Source organism: Nothobranchius furzeri, chromosome 14 (assembly GCF_043380555.1).
Source record: "Nothobranchius furzeri strain GRZ-AD chromosome 14, NfurGRZ-RIMD1, whole genome shotgun sequence".
NCBI classification, from domain to species: domain Eukaryota; kingdom Metazoa; phylum Chordata; class Actinopteri; order Cyprinodontiformes; family Nothobranchiidae; genus Nothobranchius; species Nothobranchius furzeri.
The window spans coordinates 49,560,449-49,583,697 of NC_091754.1; the positions used below are offsets into that span (position 1 = coordinate 49,560,449).

General features: G+C 43.5%; 1 protein-coding gene across 5 annotated transcripts in view; it reads right to left on the minus strand.

Annotated features, from left to right (window-relative positions):
- The window catches only part of pard3ba (par-3 family cell polarity regulator beta a), a 247,550-nt gene that overhangs the window by 14,235 nt on the left and 210,066 nt on the right, over positions 1–23,249 (minus strand). For all 5 annotated transcript variants that reach the window (XM_054743134.2, XM_054743136.1, XM_054743138.2 and 2 more), the window contains one exon: positions 8,763–8,839. In XM_054743134.2, coding sequence (XP_054599109.1) covers positions 8,763–8,839 — 77 coding nt within the window. The remainder of the gene's footprint in view (positions 1–8,762; positions 8,840–23,249) is intronic.

A 23,249-nucleotide genomic window follows, 5' to 3' on the forward strand; every position in this document is an offset into this window, starting at 1 on the left:
CGGAACTAAACTACCAGGGAAAATAGGACATTAGTGGGGATAAAATATGGTTTTAGGAGAAATGGGAAGTGCTTGAGAGTTCTTCCTCACATACTAATGGATCCTCAACGAGCCGTGGACAATCAAGAAGTTGCCCGTGGTTCTGAAGGAGCGCGCTCCCTAAACAATAAACACGAGAGCCTCCTCAGAAATGAAGGACTGTAATCAGATATCGGCTAGAGGTCTTCAGAGGATCTCAGAACGACTGAATGTGACCCTGTGTGGACCTGCATTAGGTCTGTGTTTATTGTCAACATGTGAGGACATCCTCGAGAGGTTTCTGATTGAAGTTCTCCAACTCAGCTGCACATTAATCAGCCAATAATCAGCTTGGGCTCGCTACAGCGCTGTGCCAACCTGACCTTCTAATCCAATCACCTCAGGGCAGAGGGTCAGGGGCGGTTCTGATTGGATAACCAGGAGTGGGGCCGTTGTGCTGCTTTGAACTGGTAATGATGTTAATGTTCTCCATATGGCCTTGTGTGAGCGTCCCAAAGCGTACGCCCATCCGGAGGCTGGGATATACCCAGGTCCTAATGGTCAAAGCCAAAACGGTACTCTCCCTGGGGCAAACCTCTCCACTTCCAGACTCCTTTCCAAATCCTCTTTTCCCAGTCTCCAGCTTCTCCTGCTGGCGGCTGTGCAGTAGCCTCAGGACCCTGTTCCAGCACGAGGCTCTAGGTTTCTTCCACTGGCATCATCTCCTTCAGGTTTCTGGTTCGAGATTGTGAGAAAAGCCCAACAGAACCTGATTTATAGCAGCCACACTCTGAGCTGCGGTAACGTTTCCAGGGCAGTAAAAAGAAGCAGATAACAAGGCTTTAAGTTGGTCTAGTTTTTGTTTCCTTGTGAGAAAAACTGACTTTGTTGTGAGCTGAAAGTTGGTTCTTAATCAAAATGATCCTTAACACGGTGTAAACAGATTTCACTAATTCTACAACCTCCCTTCAAGGCAACTTACCGGCCGTTACCGCCAGCATCATATGCATCCATGCCTGGATTGTAATGGACCGTGAATGTTGGCAAAACAGCATTTGTGTGGGGGTTTCTGAATAATCTCAAAACATTGTGAATCGAATAGTTTTCAGTGCCATTGTGTACTGGTTTACCATGAAGAGGCAGTTCGGTTTGGCTTTAAAAGTCTCAGAAACAGGACTGTGGTGAACTAAATGAAAAACATCTATAAAGGCCAAAAAGAAGATAAATTATTTAAGATACAAACAACAGTTCTCCAAAGAAAATAAACTTAAATAGCATCTGTATTATTATAGGAGTCCCACCTGGATCCGTCTAGAACCTGGCTCACTTTAGTTTCTGAGTGTGAACTTTCAGGGAGGGATTGGTAACCGAACTGAAACTAAAATGAGGGTCAACTGTAAAAATACTGGCTAATGTGCAAAACAATGTAGTTGAACTTCTTTTGAAGTCTAAAATTCACACTGTAGACACAATCCCACTGTGAGAGACAGCATTAAAACAAAATCAGGAAATCACCTTTGTAGGATTTCCCATCCATCCATTTTCAGCCGCTTACTTGGGGTCTGGTGCGGGGGCAGTAGTCTAACTAGAGAGGCTCAGACTTCCCTCTCCCCGGCCACTTGGGCCAGCTCCTCTGGGGAACCCCAAGGCGTTCCCCGAACAGCCAAGAAATATAGTCCATCAAGCGCATCCCAGGTCCTCCCCGGAAAATCTCACAAAAAAGGCATTCAGGAGGCATCCTAACCAGATTGTATGATTTTTCAAGAATTTATTTGTATTGCACTGCTGCACACAAGCATATGAACACCTGGCAATCAGCAAGAAGTCTGACTCTCAAAGACCTGTTACTCTGCCTTCATAAAGCATACCTCTACTCTACTTATTAATCTGAATTAGTAGCACCTGTCTGAGCTTGTTAAAGACACCTGTAACATCCAGCAATGGTCAGTTTTTAGGTACAGCTTGACCATTCAACATCTGGTCAAAATGGAGACACGAGACTGCATGTGTTCCCTTTAAATCAGCCTGCTTTCATCCCACCAGCTGGAGCTCAGAGTCTCTGCAGCTCTGAACACAGATAACAAAATGTCAACAATAATGTTCTCTCCTCAAGGTCCAATCTTTCAGGACTCTTCATGCCTCCATATAAGGAACACTCGCAGCCCGGATTTCCTGAATCAGATATGAACTTCTACAACTTATAAGCTAGATAATCATTAAATAAACATGTGTTTATTACTACTTATAATTATAATATAATGAAATGTTTCATTAATCTGTGCTCAATGATTGAAGTTTGAAATGAATGTTATGTTATCATTACAGTGACTGAAATATTTTTCAGCATGTTTATATGACAAGGTCATCACCATTTGCACTCACACAAGGACAAAGTAAAGTTAAACACGTGACACATAGATAGTCCTTTACCCCAGATCAGAGCATCCGGTATCAAGGAAGACGTGTTTCTGAGATTCTTGGTAATATTCCTCAAACTTGTCAACCTCTGGTTGGCTACATAAATCATAACATGAGAACGTTAAAACCAGATCACTCTGGTGATTCCTCAGTTGTAGAGAAAGCTTCAGACCGGCCCTCTGAAGCAAAAACCTCTTTAACCATCAAAGCTTTTGACACGTCGTCTAAATCTTTTTGCACCTGCAAAGCTGATACAGAAACAGTTCCTGCAGAACAAGCTGATATTGTTTAGACTCCTTAAAGAGTCCCAGACACGCGGTTCCATCCATCTGTCGTGACCCGAGACATCTCTGGACTGAAGAGTCGGTGTCACGGTATTCTACAGCCCTTCAGTGCCAGAGGTCATCCGACCTCTCTGACCTTCGGATCCACCAAGAGGGTCTCCGAGAACGGGTGAAGTAGACACACAGATAGCGTCTTATGTGTTTTTGATAATAATCAACTTCATAGCTTAACGCAAACCAAATTCTTTTACATCCAGAACTCAGCTCTCCTAGATACGGAAGTTCTGACTAACACCGCATTCACACATAGGTTTATACATCACATCTAGTTCCATCCATCACAGTAAATGTTAGTTAACTTGTCATGTTTTAATTGTTGGTAAAATAAATTCTTACTTTTATAAACCTGACTCTTTTCTGAGTCAAAACAAAGTGTGTACAATCCCCTAATAAATAAAGAAGCCTAGAATCTTCTGATAAACACCGTAAAGACCAAGCAGGTTGATATTCTATATTTAGATAGAGTATCACAGCTTATTGGTCATAAGTAGAGGTAATATATATTAAGCTCTTAAAACACTCAATTTACCAAACCCTACACACCTGTCCACCCCACAGTCAGTCAGACTCCAACTACTACCATGGGGAAGACCGAAGAGCTGTGAAAAGACACCAGAGACTAAACTGTGGACCTCCACAAGACTGGAAAAGGCTACGGAGCAACCGCCAAGCAGCTTGGTGAAAATAGATCAACTGTTGGAGCAATAGTTAGAAAATGGAAGAGGCTAAAGTTGACTGTCTCCCTCAGACAGGGGCTCCTTGCAAGACCTCATCTCGTGGGTTACCACTAATGATAAGAAAGGTGAAGAATCAGCCCAGAACTACACAGGAGAAGCTGGTCAATGACACGAAGAGAGCTATGAGCAGTTTCACGTGTCACTATTGGTAGAACGCTACGCTGTCATAGTTTAAAATCATGCATCTCACGGAAGGTTCCCCTGCTCTGGTCATCACATGTCCAGGTCCGTCTGAAGTTTGTCACTGACCTTCTGGATGATCCAGAGGTGGCATGGGAGAAAGTTGTGTGGTCAGGTGAGACCAAAATAGAACTTTTTGGTCTCAACTCCACTCTCCGTGTCTGGAGGAAAGAGAACCCTGTTGCAGTTTAACGTTTGGCTGCATATATTTAAACTCAAGTACATAAAACCAAAGATGAGCCGGGCCTAGAGCAAGATGACAGATGACAGTTTGCTAATCTTTCTGCATTCATGGACACGCCACCAACTAAAACTAAAAACTTTTAAACCAAAACAGCAGATTTGTAAAATCTGACAGATTCTAGTGATAACTGACCCAAGTGAGGATTTCATTCATCTATTGGAAGAAAACACCAACAGAAGCCTTCCTGCTCTATCACAGGGAACTTGAGGTTTCATTTCATCACGTTAAACTCCAAAGGTACAAAATTATCCCCTATAACTCCAAGGCCAACAACAAAGAATAAGTACAGCAAATGTACCCTAAAAGCTTTAAAGGAGGCATATCATGACATTTAGTTAAAGTAATAACAGCTCTATGGTCAATACCAAATATGTTTATGAAGACCTTTGCACTAAATTCCTCTCACATAGAGCAGTTTCAGCAGTTTTGTTCATGCATTTTCAGTACCTTCCAGAATGAGCTGTTTCATGGCTGTGTCACTTTGAGAGAACAAGCTGGAGCTGGCCATGCCCACCCATGTCCCACTCAGGCTGCTATAATCTGAGAAGCTCCAACATCCAGGATGGCCTTGGAGTAGTGCCTATGATCCCGTAGCAGTAGCTCCCTCCTGCATGTGAGAGGTGGTTCTATGCTACTCTCCTGTTTGTGACATCACAAACGTGGACTTTTTAAAACGGCTTGTTTTAGGCACATAATTCCTAAAACCAAACGCTGAGAGGAAATAGATAAACAGGTTTTTTTGTGTGTGTGTGTCTGGAGTGTTATTTCTATGTCATTGAACACCAGTGCACCTGTGCAATGACAATAATTCATCTTGAATCTTATAGAGACAGCAGAGACCCACATGGCAGCACAAAAGAATACAAAAGGTGAGTTCTGCATAATGTGTCCCCTTTAAATCTAAGTGAAATTAGCTGAATGACAGGGATCTTGTCTCTAGCTCAGGGATCGGCAACCCGGGGCTCTTCCATCCATCTGATGCTCTCTGTGCTTGTAAAATAATGAATGGATATTTAAATAAAATGCTTTATATTTTACTGCATTAATTTTACGTCTGTATGCCAATTCTAAATATAAAGATTGTCTGCGTAAACCTGAACAGGCCCAGCCCGGTCTTACTGTGAGACCGGGTTGACGGGTCACGCTTGTGCGTAATCATAGGCGCTTCCTGAGCTGAAGAGGATGAGAGATTCTGGGCTTCTCCTCAGACGGCTCCTGGATGTGTCGCCACATTGGAGACAGGAACAAGCGCTATTCAGCCAAAGTTTCATAATCAAGGAACATTTTCTAAGTGACAAGTCTCTCTGAGAGGCAGGGTTTGGAAAACGCTCTCTTCAGTCGGAGGAATCTTCCCGCATGCGCTCTGGTTCTGCGACGCGCTCCAAGCCCCTCTCCACATCTTCAGCTCGCTGTGGACCTTATGTAGTACACACTGACAGCGAGCAGCGCTGAGCAGTGTCCAGCTCACATGTTCAGATGGGAATCTTTTCTTGAGTGATTTAGCTACATCTGCGATGTGCGTAGAATAAAATGTCAGTTCGTCTGCATGCGTCGGGGTAATTCTTTCTATTCTTTCTCCGTCAAAATAAACGGTCAAATACGGGAACTATCCGGTCAACACAAGCCCTGCTTTTAACTGTTCTGTTTTTTTGTGAAAATAGATCAAATTTAACTTGATTAACACCAGAGCCAGGCGCACTGCGCCGTTATCTCCGTCACTGTAAATGAGGGAAAAACGAAATCATCGGATCCTTTTCTGACCTTCCCCACCTACCAAGTTTAATTACAACAATCAAACGTGACAGAGCCTGGATTTGTATTCTGAACAGTCTAAACATGTTTTAAAATGAAACGTATAACAAAAGTGGCACCTGCTCAGTAAAACCACCAACAGGGTGAAAAATATCAAAATATTGTAGGCAGAGACGGGCTACAACTTCTGGTTCCACTTTATATAAATCGTTTTATTGATTATCTTTTTATGAAAGATAACTTTGACGTACACGAGTGACCGGTACTGGCTGCTGTCACCTGTTGTGAGCAGATCTCTGCTGTCTGAGGGTAGGCCCCGCCCACAACGCCGCGGCTGCTGTGGCTCCCAGTGTTTTCTTTACTGTGGGAAACGGGTAATAATGGCTCTTTGATGGGAACAGGTTGCAGACCCCTGGTCTAGCCTTATAGCAAGTTCAAATACCAGCTGGGGTCTTGCTTTATCAGGGTTTTATCCAACCAGAGTAGACATGGCGACTTATCAGTGAGTCGGTACAACTGTCACCTCCTTAGCGTGTGTACCAGAGATGGGGAATTGTGGCATCAATGAGTCATCTCCATGCCGTGTTTTTCTTCAGCTCAGCTACTAAACCAGGTGATTTCAGTCAGCACAGTGAATCAACCTGGTTCAGTTACTGAGCAGAACAAAAACAAGGCATGGAGATGACTTGTTGATGCCACAATTCCCCATCACTGGTGTATCCACAGTACATGAAAATCAGATATTAGGCCTAATTTAGTTAGCATAACGGTCATATTAATACATCGATGATGACTTATTGTTATTTATCAACACAAGACAGGAAGTTACATGTCTGCCAGAACACTTCACGTCCTCCTCAGTTTCATCCCCACGTTCCTAGCTCTTTCCTACCCTCCATACGCTCCCATCTGTGAGATGGTCTGCTACTTCTCCTGGTTCACTCACACACACACACACACATGCACGCACGCACGCACGCACGCACACACACACACACACACACACACACACACACACACACACACACACACACACACACCTCCTTCACTACCAGCCTCCAGCTGCAGCCCCAGCCGGCTCCACACAAAAGGCAGGCCAAATGTATGCTAATGAGAGCCAGGCCAATGGTGGAGCCGCACTCATTTTGAGAGGAAATGGCTTTCAATAATGGCGGACCCCGGGGGGATTTTGCACAAAGTTCAGCTCCACTTTGAAAAATGCATTCAATTCTCAGCTGTGTCTGCCCCCCCCCCCCCCCCAATATATATTTATTTATTAAGCACATTCCCAGAATACATTTGTTTCCCGTCCTCCTCCTTGCCGGTGCGTTTCTGCTCGTGAGAGTTTCACGAGGACTGAGGAGTTGTGATTTATCTCTGGAAGAAAACATCAGAAACCAGAACACAAACATCTGAATCTGAGTGGTGTTCCAACTCATGCTGCCACTTCTCCTCCACCTCTTTTCTTTGCTACTGAGGCAAACGTCCCTAGAAACGAGCTAATTGTACAATATGCATTTCAAGTACGCATATTTAATGGGTGTCATGTCTAAAAATACTTCAAAAGGGAAATAAACAAAAACAAAGTCATGATTTATTCATTATTAGAGCCTTATTATGAGCCAAATCTGATCAGGTGAGCAGACGTTCCACTGGGATCAGCCACTCAGACATTCTAAATCTCTGTGTGAGACTCAAGATGAACAGAGAAACTGCTGAAAATTATGATCCAATTCCAGCAAATACATTTTTACACATAAATGTTAAAATATAAAGTGTCTGAAAAACAACTATGAACAGAAATGTTAAAGCTGCTGCCAGTGGCTTATTAGAGACTCCATGGTAACCACAGACGTAAAGAATCAACGCAGAGCTTTGACAAACTCATAATGGGGTGAACATTCTGCACTCCAAGGGGATTTAGGGAAAAACTGACCCTCCTGCAGCAGTAACAGATGAGTGACAGAAGACTAAATACCCAAGATCTGATTTATAATTTTTACATATAGCAAAATAATTTGTGGAAGTAAAGAGTTTATTTGTAAATACTTTCAAAAGAGTGAATGACATCACTGACTTTAGACTTCGTTTAAACGTTAGACGGGGTTCCTACCGTAAAGTCTACCTAAGCTGGAGAACGGCTGGTTTTCTTCCACGTTTCACCAAAACGACACCGTCGTGTTCGGGGACACTTCAGTGTTTTTGTCTTCAACACCCATTGAGTAACGCGGCTAAACTTGTGGTTTTAATGCTTTCTCAGGATGTATACGAGGAGAAACAATCCCCAAACTGAAAAATTAAGTGAAATTGTACAAACCATGCATTAATGATGAAATGATTCACTTGAAGACTGAATCGCCCGCTGAAGCGATGGCAGGTGTGTGATTAGAGCTGTAAAAGTTTAGCCGAGTCCCCACACTTAGAGATGACTGATGTATCTGTCCGTCTGCTGCCTAATCAAGTCCTTCCCTCCAACATTCTCCATTTCCTCCAGACCAGAGCTGATGTCTGTGCTCCCTAGTGCCTGTCATATCATGAGGGGCAATAACCCGTGAAATAACTCCTCTCTTTTCCCCTCGCTCTCCTCCCCTCCATCCCGGTGTCCCCTCTTTTGCCTCTCCTCTTGCATTGCTCGCACCACGCCACTCCACGCTCCACTTAGCAGCCGGGCCATGAAGATACTCGGCATGTGTACACTTACACGGGAAATACGCATTTTAAGATTGGATGGATGCACGTGTGTGGTAGAATCCGACAAGAGACAGGTGAAACAAGCCGAGGGAGGGTTCGGTTCTATTAAACCCAAAGTGGAGCTTCTACATCTCGTGTGAGGGATCCTCCTGCTTGTGCCTCGCTCTCCGGAGAGCTGATCAGCCCTATTCCTGGGATGAGGAGATACTCCCAAGGCAAACACTCCAGATTTAATTATAAGCTCCAAAGAGGATTAGTCTGCACTACTTGTGTGTCGGTGTGTGCCAGAGAGAGGAGGGACACACACAAAGGGAGGGACTTATCCCTTCATTTCCAGTATTCAGGGACAAAACACACAGAACGGTAAAGAGATCTCACCTGGGTTGTGCGGCGTAATCCAGATCTATCTCCTCATACCGGTGTCTTGGTCGGGACTCGGCTCCTCTGGGCGCCGTCTAAAAGCAAACACGAGGAGGAGAAGGAAGATTTTAGGCTGAAATGGAGATTTTACGTACAAACATTTAAAAAAAGCTAAATGCTCTGAACCCACAACCGCCTCACCGTGAGTCATTTAGGCAGGGAGTAAATAAAAAATGGTGTTAATGGATCTGCGTTCAAAGCCCACGTGGCCTTAGGGCTGCATGTTTAACCTCGGTAATATTTCAGCAGTCCGCTGGAAATGTAACTCATTTAGAGCGCACATGTTTTCATGTGCTGCCTTGAGGTTTTACTAGAATAAACAGAATGAAATCCATGAAATGCAACAGCAAGTATGTCCTCATGAACACGAATAAGCAGCGCATAACTCAGATGAATGTGCCTCACGGCCTCTGGCCTACACCGCGCACACCGACAGGAGGGAAACAGTCGCTGGGATTATGTAGAGAACTGCGTTTTAATCGTGGTTCAACAGAATACGAACAAAAAAAAAACATTGCTCAAATTTTTATTTTCTGTAGCCCTCTGACTATTCCCAGTCTGGAGGTTTTAGGTCTTCCCACTGGATCCGTTACATATGGTAAAGAATGCATCAGATGTCACCCTTGACCTCCGCTTTGTCTGAATCAAATTTAAGCCACTAATGGGGCCTAAAACATAAATGGAAGTTGGGGTCTGTTCCCAGCTATCTAAACTGGATCGTGCAGACGTGCACTCTCACTCAACCAGTCCAGACTGGTTTTGCTTGTGGTTCTAGATCGGTATTAAAGGCATCGGCACAAAAGCAACCACCTCTAACTCCAGACACCTACCAGGAACACCTGTTCTACTTGTTCTGTGTCCCTTTTATGGTTTAGCCTTTAATGCTGCTCTGAAACGTTGATGTTCTTTACTGGAAACTTCTCTCACTTGTGAGATCTGCCAAAGGACTCAATCTAAACCTGGACTACCTACTAAGACATCGCTTAAGTTGGTGTGAGGTGAAACCCGATGGATAACACAAAGGGACTTAAACAGTCCACCTTCAGGGCGTGCGTCCACAAGATGGAGAAAACACAGCTTCAATTGTCTCGTTTCTCGGTTTTCACGTCCAAACAAACTATGGACTCAATAAACATCAATCCCATCAAACACATTATACACAGATGTGCACACCAGCCTGGTAGGCAAGCATGTGTAATTAGATATAGAAAGAAAAGATGACATTTGTGCCTGAAGGAGCTGTGAATGACTTGACGGAAGCACATGCAGTTGTCGAAAGACGTACACAGCCGATCAAAAAGAAAACGCCAGTGATACGCTATAAATATGATGTCATCTGATATCAATGTCAGAGATACAGCACACACTAACGCCACAAACACACTACATACATAAGTGTTCCAAAGAACTCCATGCAGGAGTAATCCTCTGCTTCTTTAACTCATGCCATAATACAGCACAACACATTATTAGTGATATTAATATGACAGCTCTTAAACCAGAAATACACTAAAACCTCTCTAAGGCTTCTAAACGACCACATACAGGCTAGATTAAGAGTAGTTTAGTCCAGGGGGAACGTCCACCTACCAAAAGTGACAAACATTGCAGTTCCATCCTCGTCCACTAGGGGCTGGATCCAGAAAGGAGCAAGTTCCCATTGACTCCCATGTAAAAAATACCAACTTCACAGCAGAGATAAACTCGCCTGTTTAGATGTAAATAAAGCTCGAAATTGTGAACAATCAGGTGCGTGTCCTTTTGATTGACAGTGCAGAGTTCACCACTGGCCACTAGTGATGGGTACCGAATTCGGTACTTTTTAAGGTACCGACCGAATTCCATAGTACCGACTGAGCACCGATTTGCGTCATTTGAAACGGTGCCTCGTTTCGGTACGCGTCCTTCATAACGAGAACTTGCCAAGACAGCTGCGCATGCGCAAGAGCGTTACGTTGGTCGCTGCGAGCGAGTTGTAAACAGAGCAGTATGGTAGAAAGAATGCACGCTAAAGCTTGGGTCCACTTCACTAAATGTGATGGGTAACTGGGTGATGAAGAAACCAGCGACAACGATCTAAGTGAGACATCCTCATATTAATCTGCTTCGGTAGGTAAATAAATTGTTTAAGATAACGTTAGCTTGATATGTTAGCTTCCGTTCCGCTAATGGTGCGATCGCTTTCTCCTCTGAATTCCGAATCTCCGACTAGAACATGAACGCGCTCTAAAGTTTGGCTTCACTTTACTAAATGCGACGGGTGATTGGGTGAAGATGAAATCAGCGACAACGGTCTAAGTGTGAGGCATCATCATTTTAATCTGCTCCAGCAGCTAAATAAACAGTTTAAGATAACGTTAGCTTGATAAATTAGCTTGCATTGCCACTATCAGCTAATGGTGCGTTCGATTTCTCCTCGGAAATTCTAACTTCCCAGTAGGAAAAATCAAATGAAAAAGGACAGCAAAAGGAATTAAGATACACAGTAAATTTAGATCATAGTAAAGATGTTTGCTTCAGTTTAATTATCAGCTTATAAAACTACAAAGACGATGTTAAAATACAAACAGTTGTTTATTAATCGTGATATTTATCAAATATGGTTATATATTGAGAAAAATGTGTATTTTAATATAAAAGAGAATTAAAATATTAAACACTCAAAAGTATCGAAAATTGGTACCGTTAAGTACCGGTATCGATTCCTAGGTACCGGGAATTAGTACCGAATCGATTCAAATGTCAAAGGTACCCATCCCTACTGGCCACTAGGGTGTGCTGTGATCAAACTGAGGGAAAAAGGTGTCTTCAGGGACGTGCCTAAAACAACGTATATGCGGCCATCCCTGACCCCGGGTTTCCACGGGAGCCGTCAGCAGCATGTTACTGCAGCAGCACGTCTAGCTGCTGCTTGGCCCTTCCCACGAGACGCGACGCAGCAGAGGAGCAGCTGTCACCGACAGGGCACGAAGTCACACGAGTGACTTCGTCAGTAAACACAACAACAAGCAGGAGAAAACTACAACATGGCTCCAAAATGTTTGTGTTTTTATATTCTGTCCGTTTTATAATCGCCAATACGGACCTGAAAAACAAAGGAGACCGCTAGCTAGGTGATAACTTCTCACGGGGCCGCACAGTTAGTAACCTTTTTTAAAGTAAAGCGACCGGAAGGCAGTACGTTCTTTATTCTGAAAATCTCGGGAGCTTCTCTCCATTTCCGCATCCGATTTCCTGTCTTTCCTTCCCCAAAAATGTCGAACTTGACCCGTTTCAGAGGCGTCGCGCGTAGGAAATAGAACCGGCGCGTAAAGGCCGCGACATGCTGCTCCTGAGACGCGGCCGACTCGCGCTGCTGACGGCTGCTGACGGCTCCTGTGGAAAAGGTTCTGTTGACCACAGCCGTTCCTATCAGCAGCTATGACGTGCTGCTGCAGTAACGTGCTGCTGACGGCTGCTGTGGAAAGCCGGGGTTACTGTATATACTGCTGCTTCTCATTTGGATTGCTGCTGCTCAACCATCACACTGCTGTCCATCCATGCTACTGTTCGACTTGTATCTGTAAGTCTTCACATGCTTGTTAAGCTAATGTAACGGTCAAATTGTCAGTATGCATGCTAAGCCGCGCTGCATTTGTTTACGTATTTTATCGCATTGCTTAGCTTTAGCCTTTAGCCCATGCTGCTGCTTCACGCTGCCGTTAGCTTCTGCTCACTCAGCTTTGTATGTCGCCACAGGGCTCCTTCATCTTTCTCAACAAAGCCATTAGACATCGAGGAGTGTATTTCTTCAGACAGGTAGCAGATTAGCCGTCAGCGCTAGAAACTTGTCCCCCCTGCTTGCGCCAGGGAAGGCCTCAGCCTGGCTAACAGTGGCCACCAACCTCCGTTAGCTCAGTTAGCTTGTAGCTACATCTGCTCACAGCCTCGCTCTCAGCTCCATTTTTCTCTTTGACAAGATGCTTGACGCGGCAAGATGGCGGTGGTGGGAATCGCTTATTGGGTCTTCCATCAGCTCTTCAGACGCCTACAGGGGACGGTGCGGAGGGTTGTACACATTCTCATAAAATACAAATCAAATTACAGTGCCACTGATATGAGTTAAAACATGGTACCCATGCGTTAAAAACAATGTAGACAAAGTCCTCATGACTGCTTTAGTGATAAGTGCAGCTTAATACGAGCACCATGTTACCTGTAATATGAAAAAAACTATTTCAGCAGAACAAAATGAGCCATCGAAAGAGATGCAAACAGCATCGAATACCACAAATGCAAAGAATGACCAAGGCTATTGTTCTGTTGGCTCAGGTGATAAAGTGATGCAAAATAGCATTACCAATACAACATCAGCAAGACAATACCAGACTACAAAAATTATAAAACAACATATATCACCCAAACAACACACAAAATTCACCATAACACATCAAATTGACTCAATGCAGGCCCAGTCTACTGCTTCGTTTTACTCAAACATACCAGTTTAAACTCATTCTGCATGTCAATGCAGTGGTTCCACATTAGCACATAACATTAGTATGCCTGTGTAATGTAAGCAGCGCTAATGTCTCCGAGTCGGAGCCAGGAAGCCAGAGTACATCAGAGCTGAGGCTGTTCCCACATTCACGGTAGTGGCTTTGTGTTTGTGTGTGTTTACGTTAGCATCGTGGTAGCCATGAGTAGTGTGTGTGTGTGTGTGTGCGTGTGTGTGTCTTTGTCTGTAGTGTCAATATGATGTCGGGGTGAAAGCTCGGTCTTTGGATGAGAATGTGTGTGTGTGTGTGTGTTGCATGGGGGCTATTATGCAAAGAGGTGCATAAAGAAAGCATTAGAGGCAGGGACTCAGGTGGACGACATCTTGTGTGTGTGTGTGAAGGTGCACCCACCATAATAAATCTTCTAAGTATCATGTCAAAGAGTAAAGAGCGAAGGTAAAGCACAAGAGTGATGGGGAAAGGAGGAATTGTGTTTGGTTAACATGATTGAAGTTTTTTGTCCATTGATTGTATTAACATAATAGCCTGAAGCCATAGGTCTGGATGCTTCTTTTATGAACTCACACACACACACACACACACACACACACACACACACACACACACACACACACACACACACACACACACACACACACACACACACACACACACACACACACACACACACACACACACACACACCAGAAAATCACACACAGAAAAAATATTACGGATGTTTGTCAAAAGGATGTTTTTCAGGCAGAAGCCCATTTCCCCCTAAATTGGCTTCAAATAATGTCCCATGAAATTCTGCTGTGGCGTACGCAGGCTAGTAAACAAATACACACACACACACACACACACACACACACACACACACACACACACACACACACACACACACACACACACACACACACACACACACACAAGTCTCATTCTCACCATGGCAACTGGTGAAACCAACAATGTGAAATTTATCCAGGTTAGACTGAAAATGCTGCAGGCGAGAGCTGTGAAGAGGCGGTCGGTGAGCGCAGAGCCTCGACTGTGCAGGAAGGTCGAGAGCGATGAAACACACTTAGCTAACTCTCGCATCACACGCAAGATCACACACTCATACTGAAGCATTATCTGTGTGTGTTTGCAGTATGGGTCTGTGTGTGGTAAGTGGTGGAAAAGCACATGGTCGCCTCTGAGCCTTATGATAAACAACAATACATGCACACATGGGGAATTTACTTTTTCCATTAGCAGCTTACTTCTCTGGGCTACTACGGGACAGCAGTAGCTCAGGAGGTGGAGCGGGTTGTCCAGTAATCGGAAGGTTGCAGGTTCCATCCTGGCTTCGACAAGAGAACGCTGTCGTTGTGTCTTTAGGCAAGACACTTAACCCACCTTGCCTGCTGGTGGTGGTCGGAGGGACCGGAGGCACCAGTGCTCGTCAGGCCTCGCCTCTGTCTGTGAGCCCCTACATTGTAGCTCATCCCCACCAGCGTGTGAATGGGTGAATGACTGATTATGTGAAGAACCTTGGGGGGTTTTAGAACCCTAAGAAGGCGCTTCACAAATACAGGCCATCACAAAAATGTACTAAATATTACAGATTTATAAATAAACAGCAATATTTTGTGTTTCTAACAACATAGTTTGGTACAACAGAAAACTTGTGGCTTATTAGGGCGCACACACCCCCATAGCCAGAGTTCCTTTTATTACTGTAGTGGAGTGAGCTGCACACACTCGTCCACTAAAAGGGTATGAAGGGATTAAGTATTTGGTGTGAATGACTCAACTAACATCAATCTGAGCTCAGTTGCAACTGACTGAGGTACAGCCAGTTTTGCATCGCTAATGTTGATTAGCTGTGGTGGCCAACTTCAATCTGGCTGCCATCTACAGTTTAAGCTGTTCTTCCAAGGAAAACTTTAAAGATCTCACTCAAACCCATCTAAGTGTTCATAAGGTGCCCAATAAAAACATGTTATAGCCAGCCTTTTACTTTTGGCAGCGACAGACTCGCTATCTTGTGTTTTCCTAATACCGTGCAACCGTAATTCATTAGAACCAGCACATTTGAATAGTTCATTATCCGGGAAACAAATGATACCCAAACAAAACAGAACTATTTCCTTCTTAAGAAGTGGGTGATTGTGTCGAGTCACTGGATGTGCAGCGATTCACCAGCTGCCAACGCTCTGACAGAATGCTTGGCAAGTGAGTGAGTGTGAATGAGCAGAATGTCACTTTTCCGTTTTTTCTGGCCTTGACAGGGCCAGATGATATGCATTGAAACTCGCTCACACACAGCAGTCGGCTTTAGCAGCACAGCTGTCGTATTCATCACAAAGTATTGCCACGGCTCAGGAAATGAATTTCTTAGAGCACTTTTTGGCTGTGCCGTAAATTTGTGGTGTTCGTTCGTACAATAAGCTGCAGATGAGAGACCAAGTGCTTTGACACAATGCCTGAGTGACGCTTTCACTCTCACTGAGATACTAAGATTTCTCCAAGGCGCTCAGCTCCGCTGCCGCTTTTCAAATAGCATAATTAGCCTCCTGTACTGCCATCTATCCATCCATCTATCCATCCATCCATCCATTCTTCCCTCCTCCCTCCATGTATCTTGGATGCTAATTAAACATGTGCCTCAGTCAGGAGCCTCTGCCTGCCACCCCACACCCACCTCCTATTGGCAACCTCACCACACACCCTGCATCCGACTGGCACCATGAGGGGCAAGCCATCCGATATCAATCCACCCCTTTCCTAAAGACCGCCCTTCCCTCCCACTTCCCATGCAATGAGGTGGAACGAGTCAAGAAGAACAGAAGCATGTTGGCACAGAGAAGAGAACCGAAAGAGAAGTTGTAGATATTTGGCGTGGCGTGGCGTGGCATGGGGGGAAACAACAAAGGAACTCGTGAGCTAGAGTTGCTCTAAGTGCTGTTGGCCCTAAACGAAATGAAGGAACATGTAGAGATGGAAAAGTGAGGTTTGGTGACGTATCTCGACTGGAGTTGTAACATTGATAAGTTGTCTAACTCCAAGTGTAAATGGCCTGTATTTGATATAGTGCCTTCTAGAGTCCTGGAACCGCCCCAAGGTGCTTTAAAATACAATCAGTCATTCACCCATTCACACGCTGGTGGTGATGAGCTACATTGTAGCCACAGCTGCCCTGGGGCACACTGACAGACACCACCGGTCCCTCCGACCACCAACAGCAGGCAAGGTGAGTTAACTATCTTGCCCAAGGACACAACAACTCTGACAGACTGAGTGGGGCTCAAACCTGCAACCTTCCAACTACAGGGTGAGCACTTAACTGCTGTGCCACCTTCGCACCGTAGTGAATAAGTTCTACTATATACAGATAATCTCACGTCACACTGGTATCCTGCTAAGCCGTGACTCACAAAGAGTACACAACATTCATCAAAGAGGTACCAAAATGTTATAAAACGCTTGCAAGCAGTTTCCAATTCCTCTGCATGAAATCCAGGGCTTTGCTGCTGCATCACTGGAATTGTGACCAAGTTAGAAAACTCTGTGGTAAAGATTTTTTGCACCAAGTAAAGAGCTGTCACGGGCATCTGGAACGAGTCTCCAACTAATCTCCAGGAGTCTGAAATTGTGAGAATCATGAGAATCGCGGAAGGTGTTGGAGATGTGAGAAATGTTTGTGAAAACGAGATAAAATAGCAAAAAAAGGCGTTATTTGCATAATTGATACACGAATGTTTTACAAATTTTGGTGTTATTCCAAACTCAGGTTTGTGTATTTTCTCTGCCATTCTCCAACTAGTCACAGCGCATTGAGATACTGACTTCCTGCTTGATAGGCTAGGACTTCCCGCCTCTTCGCTTGCTTTTAGCTTCAACATATACAGCTGCATCCAGACCATTTCTGTTGTATAATGAAATCAGTTTTCGATACAGCAGATCCAGCTGTCAACAGGCAGCATTAAACACAAGCTAGTTAATGCTGTTTTATGTGGTATACGTTTCGACCTCTAAGGCTAATTGCTATTGGGCAACATCCCTTCCCTAACCAAGTCCAATAGTGAAAAGCCTTAAAGGGTTACACAGGGTTCGTACACTTTTTTAGCTATGGTTTTCCTTAACTTTTCTATGACATTTCCATAACCATTCACTGAATTTCCAAGACCAAATATGAACACATTTCAGCCGGACCATCGTAGTCGGTGCCCCTAAATCAAACCCAGACACATCTTGATACACTGTGTAAGGATTTATTGCACTAACACAGTTATCATTAAGGTTTTAACAGATGAACCGTCTGACTTCTCCCCATCACAGAGAGCAATAGAAATGGAGAACATAATGTACTTAAGGGAAAGGAACACCATTTCCCAATCAAAGAATCTACGCTGCATAAACATATAAAAATAAAGAAAAATACAGTGCACTTGCATTCTTATTAAAACAAATATAAATTCTCCAAAAATAAATGTTCTCTTAAAACATAACATGTGCAAAATTTTGAACTTAATGTGGAATGGATCTTTGTTGTAATGCCCTACTTGTATTCACTTTTTACCAAAATAATACATTACATAAACTAAAATAGGCTTCACAAAATTAAATTTTACTCCTCAAACAAGAGCCTGAACATTAGTCTGGAACATATTGAGAAATTAATCTCTGTAATATCCTCTCCTGGCATGTCACACAAAAGTAAACTTCTCCTTTTGGTAAAGTCGTTTAATTATGATCGTTGTTTTAATTTGGGACTAGTTTGTTTAGACAGTAATGAGACATTGGTAAAGCAGCCCATACATGATCATTTTAGCCCAATGCGGTGCACACATTTAGTAAACAGAAATCGAACGTGGCGGTGCACACGGAGTTGGACAGTAGCAGCGAGAGCGTCACGTTGCACTTCTGTGGCAATGTAAATTTGAATCATAGTACGCTATTTTATTTTTAATATTTTATACATCTAAAATATTATCCAAACAACATTTCAATGATTTTTCCAAAACTTTACAGAGGATATTATTTTTCATGAAATTTTCCAGGACCTAGAAATTGCATATTCAATTTCCATAACTTTTCCAGGTTTTTCATGACCGTATGAACCCTGGTTACATCTTTTATAATAATCCGTCTGATTGCTAAACTTGAACAAAACAAGGAGAGAGGCTTTCTTTGCTGTTCATTTTTCCCCAAGAAAGCTTTTCAAATCTACATTTTTCGTACATTTGTTTCAATCCTATTATAGAAAACAGACCAAAAGAGACATTTCTCAATAAATAATGACAACTTTTCTCCGCTTAGCTGTTTTTTTTGGGGTTTTAGACATCCTGTTGTCATGGAGACAAATTAATTATCAATTTATATTAACAAAGAGGGTGAAAAGGCCTTTTTCATGCCTTTCAAGGTGAGCTTGTTGGCTTACAAGATGTTTTCCATTTAGGAGACAGCGAGTGTGTGTATATCTCAAACAGGAGGCTCGACTTGCCCTCCAGTGTACACTAAACACTCCCACACCTGGACCCGACTCACTCCGAGCTCATTAGCAGCAGATGGTACACACACACACACACACACACACACACAACAGGACCAAGGGCTACACACACTTTCAGTGGAATGCAGTCTATTTTGGTAATAGGCCAATCTGTGGGTAATTGTTCTCATTGTTAGTGTTTGTTTAGGTCTAAACTTCTGACCTGAGGACAGATTTCCACATTTACTTACAGTTGGGTTTGGCGAGAGGCTTGTTTGTGTGTGGTTGGGATTAGATCTCTCAGCGTGAGTGAAAAACAGCTAACGGACGACCCGAAAGCTGCATAAAATATGTCCACTCTACTAAACGCTTCCAAAGAAGGAACACTTATTATCCGTCTGAAATCAGTTGTTATGGTTTAAACGTCGAGTCTCACTGGAGAAAAAACACTGTTGAGAGAATTATTGTGCATTTCTGTACAACTGGCTTTAAGTGGACAGAAACAGGAGAAAAGTGGTGTTGTGCAGCCAAAGGAGGACTTGATTTGTTCTGATAAAGCACACAGCATCATTTCACCAAACTGCTTTTAGACATTAAACAATAAGCCCGTGGCCCATTGACCGCTGGAGACAGGCACCAGCCCCCCCCCCCCGACCCTACATGGACTAGCAGGTTCAGAGAGTGGATGGATGGAAGGACGATAAGCCCGTGGTTCTTTTTGCCTCCCTATGGTTCACTAATAACATCCCGACATGCCTGTGAGAGCGTGTCGGTGCACACGTGCAGCTACTTCATGCTTCCCTCTTGTTGTGAGGCCTCACACGTCGTGGCCTGAGGTTTGGTTTAATCTCCACTAACCTGCGTTTGCTGCCTCAAAGTCTATTAGTCAGAGAGCTCTTAGAACGTCCAGTCAGAACCGTCAACTTTGTGTTTTCAGTGAAGGTGTCAGGTGAAACGGATTCTTCGCTCCCTTTTCCAGTGGCAGATTTAAAGATGTCGGAGGTCTTCGAGTCTTTGATGAATGAATCCAGCTCCTAAAACTCTCCAAAGGTTGTAAGGTTTGGTCTGTTTGACCTGTGGACGCTTTGATGCGAGTCCAGTTTAGTTAGAGCAGGGGTCTGCAACCCGCGGCTCTTCCATCCATCTGATGCGGCTCTCTGTGCTTGTAAAATAATGAATGGATATTTAAATAAAATGCTTTATATTTTACTGCATTAATTTTACATCTGTATGCCAATTCTAAATGTAAAGATTGTCTGCGTAAACCTGAACAGGTACAACCCGGTCTTACTGTGAGACCGGGTTGACGCGTCACGCTTGTGCGTAATCATATCGGCGCATTCTGAGCTGAAGAGGATGAGAGATTCTGGGCTTCTCCTCAGACGGCTCCTGGATGTGTCGCCACATTGGAGACAGGAACAAGCGCTATTCAGCCAAAGTTTCATAATCAGGGAACATTTTCTAAGAGACAAGTCTCGCTTCAGTCGGAGGAATCTTCCTGCATGCGCTCTGGTTCTGCGACGCGCTCCAAGCCCCTCTTCACATCTTCAGCTAGCTGTGCACCTTATGTAGCGCATGCTGACAGCGAGCTGCGCTGAGCTCAGTGTCCAGCTCAGATGTTCAGATGGAAATCTTTTCTGGAGTGATTTAGCTACATCTGCGATGTGCCTAACGAATAAAATGTCAGTTCGTCTGCATGCGTCGGGGTAATTATTTCTATTCTTTCTCCGTCAAAATAAACGGTCAAATACGGGAACTATCCGGTCAACACAAGCCCTGCTTTTAACTGTTCTGTTTTTTTGTGAAAATAGATCAAATTTAACTTGATTACCACCAGAGCCAGGCGCACTGCGCCGTTATCTCCGTCACTGTAAATGAGGGAAAAACAAAATGATCGGATCCTTTTCTGACCTTCCCCACCTACAAAGTTTAATTACAACAATCAAACGTGACAGAGCCTGGATTTGTATTCTGAACAGTCTAAACATGTTTTAAAAAGAAACGTATGACAAAAGTGGCACCTGCTCAGTAAAACCACCAACAGGGTGAAAAATATCAAAATATTGTAGGCAGAGACGGGCTACAACTTCTGGATCCACTTTATATAAATCTTTTTATTGATTATCGTCTTATGAAAGATAACTTTGACGTACACGAGCGACCGGTACTGGCTGCTGTCACCTGTTGTGAGCAGCTCTCTGCTGTCTGAGGGTAGGCCCCGCCCACAACGCCGCAGCTGCTGTGGCTCCCAGTGTTTTCTTTTTTGTGGGAAACGGGTAATAATGGCTCTTTGATGGGAACAGGTTGCCGACCCCTGAGTTAGAGGCTTTAAAGGGCTATTGACACCAAATGGGAAAAAAATTGTTTATTTGTTTTAGATCTTACTACTTTAGATTGTCTACTACATATTTGAGCAGATGAAAAAAAAACTGTGTTAAGCATAAACCTTCCTGATCTGCATTTAAAATAGCTAACGAGCTGTGGAGATGACATCTCACAGCTAAACCCTCAATGGTCTAACTGGATCTCTTCCACATTTTGCGAGTTAATGCTGAAAGATCGCCGTGACACCGCTCGTCTTTGGAGATTATCGGATGCTTCGTTAATTCTCATCAGCAATGTAAACAGAAACACAAACAAACGACATTAGCAGCTGCCTAGCCTATTGAACTAGACCAAATTCGTGCTTTGTAAAGTTTAGTCTAGGAACGATCCATTGGAACTTCTGCAGCCCCTAGCAGCATTCTGGCTGGCCAAACATAGCTCTCTATAGAGTTTTCAAACCAATATGGTGGACCAATCACAGTGCTCTATCGGCTTTGTGGGCCAATCAGGGTCCTCTATTCATCTGGTGGGCGGGATGATGCGACGGAGTGGAACAAGATGGCTATAGCTCGTTTTAAACGGTTTTTACATCAATTTTAGACTATTTGGACTTAGGCTTCATTAGAATCAGGAGCAGAAAGATGTTTTAAAGTCCTTTATTTAGAAAAAGGATGCATTTTTGCCTTCAACAGTAGACTGCCTTGTTTACCGACATCCATTTGGGTGAGTACGTCATGTTTTTCATTGTCCAGTAACATATGGAGATTGTTTGAAATACAACGGTAGAACCCGCCCCGTAACCAAGAGACATCAATGGCCAAAACAGGAATCTAGTAGCGGACGGACATTGTTCCGGGTCTTCGGTATTTGGTGGAGATGTTAGTGAAGGCGGAGAAGAGGGCGAACTAGAGGTAAAACGGGCAGATTCCTCCTCTATTTACAAACTCCTGGGGATGCAACAAGTGGGCATGGTGCGTCGACTACCGGATCTGACGTCGACAAATTTTTAGAAACTAGCCGTCGACGTCATCGAGGCTTCGCTACAGCCCTACTTTTTAGGTCCTTTATTGTTTGTCTTTTGGAATAAAAGTACAAAATTCAAACTCAACTGTTTTTGCCAAACATCTTAAAGCTATTGTGGAGTCACAGCTATATTAATTATTATTTAAATAATGTTTCATGATATTTGATATTTTTTGTTTAGTTTTGTAAATTGCACTTGTTTCCATTTTGGTTTATGTGTTGGACACCAAGCTGCCAGTGGGACTAGAGATGGAAGTTTGCCAATTGCCTAAGACATCATGTATTTTTATTGAAAGATTAAGAGGTAATATTGCAACACTAGATAATTACAAGAGCTTCTTTAAAAAGAGCTTTTGTATAAAACGTTTTTTAAAATCAATAATTGTGAATAAAAATGGTTTTATGTTAAAAACAGCAATAAATAAATCGTTTAAAGCAACACACAACGGTTACCTGAAGGACAACTAGCTTCAACCTTCCCTGAGAATTTTACCTGCTGTGCTTCGTCTGCAGGATGCAGCATTTCCAGATGTTTGCAGCCCTGTAGCCTCTTGGCTCATGAAGACTTTCTGCCTCAAAGCTCGCTGCTAGTCGTGGTTTACTTTTCTGAGAAAATACCAGATTTGTCTAGCATTTGCTTTCCAACTCCCAGTGATAAGAGGCCCGTTTAGTGTTCCAGACACTTGATTTAAAAGTCAAATTTGAAGGTGGTTTTCAGGAACGTATGGTTTTCTTTTTATGCATCGTGGTATTTCCCAAAGTAAGAGTCAAGTTAGACAATGTTAAAGGCGAATACCAAAAAGTCCTCTATTAGAGCTGCAACATGGTTTAGGATGCATATGAACACAAACACACAGTAGACCTGTCCAAACACCCTTGTCATGAATCCATACATTGCAAATCTCTTTGAAGAGGGAACATGAGTAAGGAGAAGTGAAACTGATCACACTCTGCAGTTTGCCTCAAGGCCACAGACAAGCAGTGGGGATAAAGACACACACCAGATAAGTCCCTATAGGCCTATGCTGGCCCAGATGGAGAGGAGGCTGCTGTTCCGCATCGGAATGAAGCGACTTAAAACAAAGGAGAAGAATGCTAAAGCCTCTGGGATGAGCTGCAGAGACAAGGACGGAGAGGAGG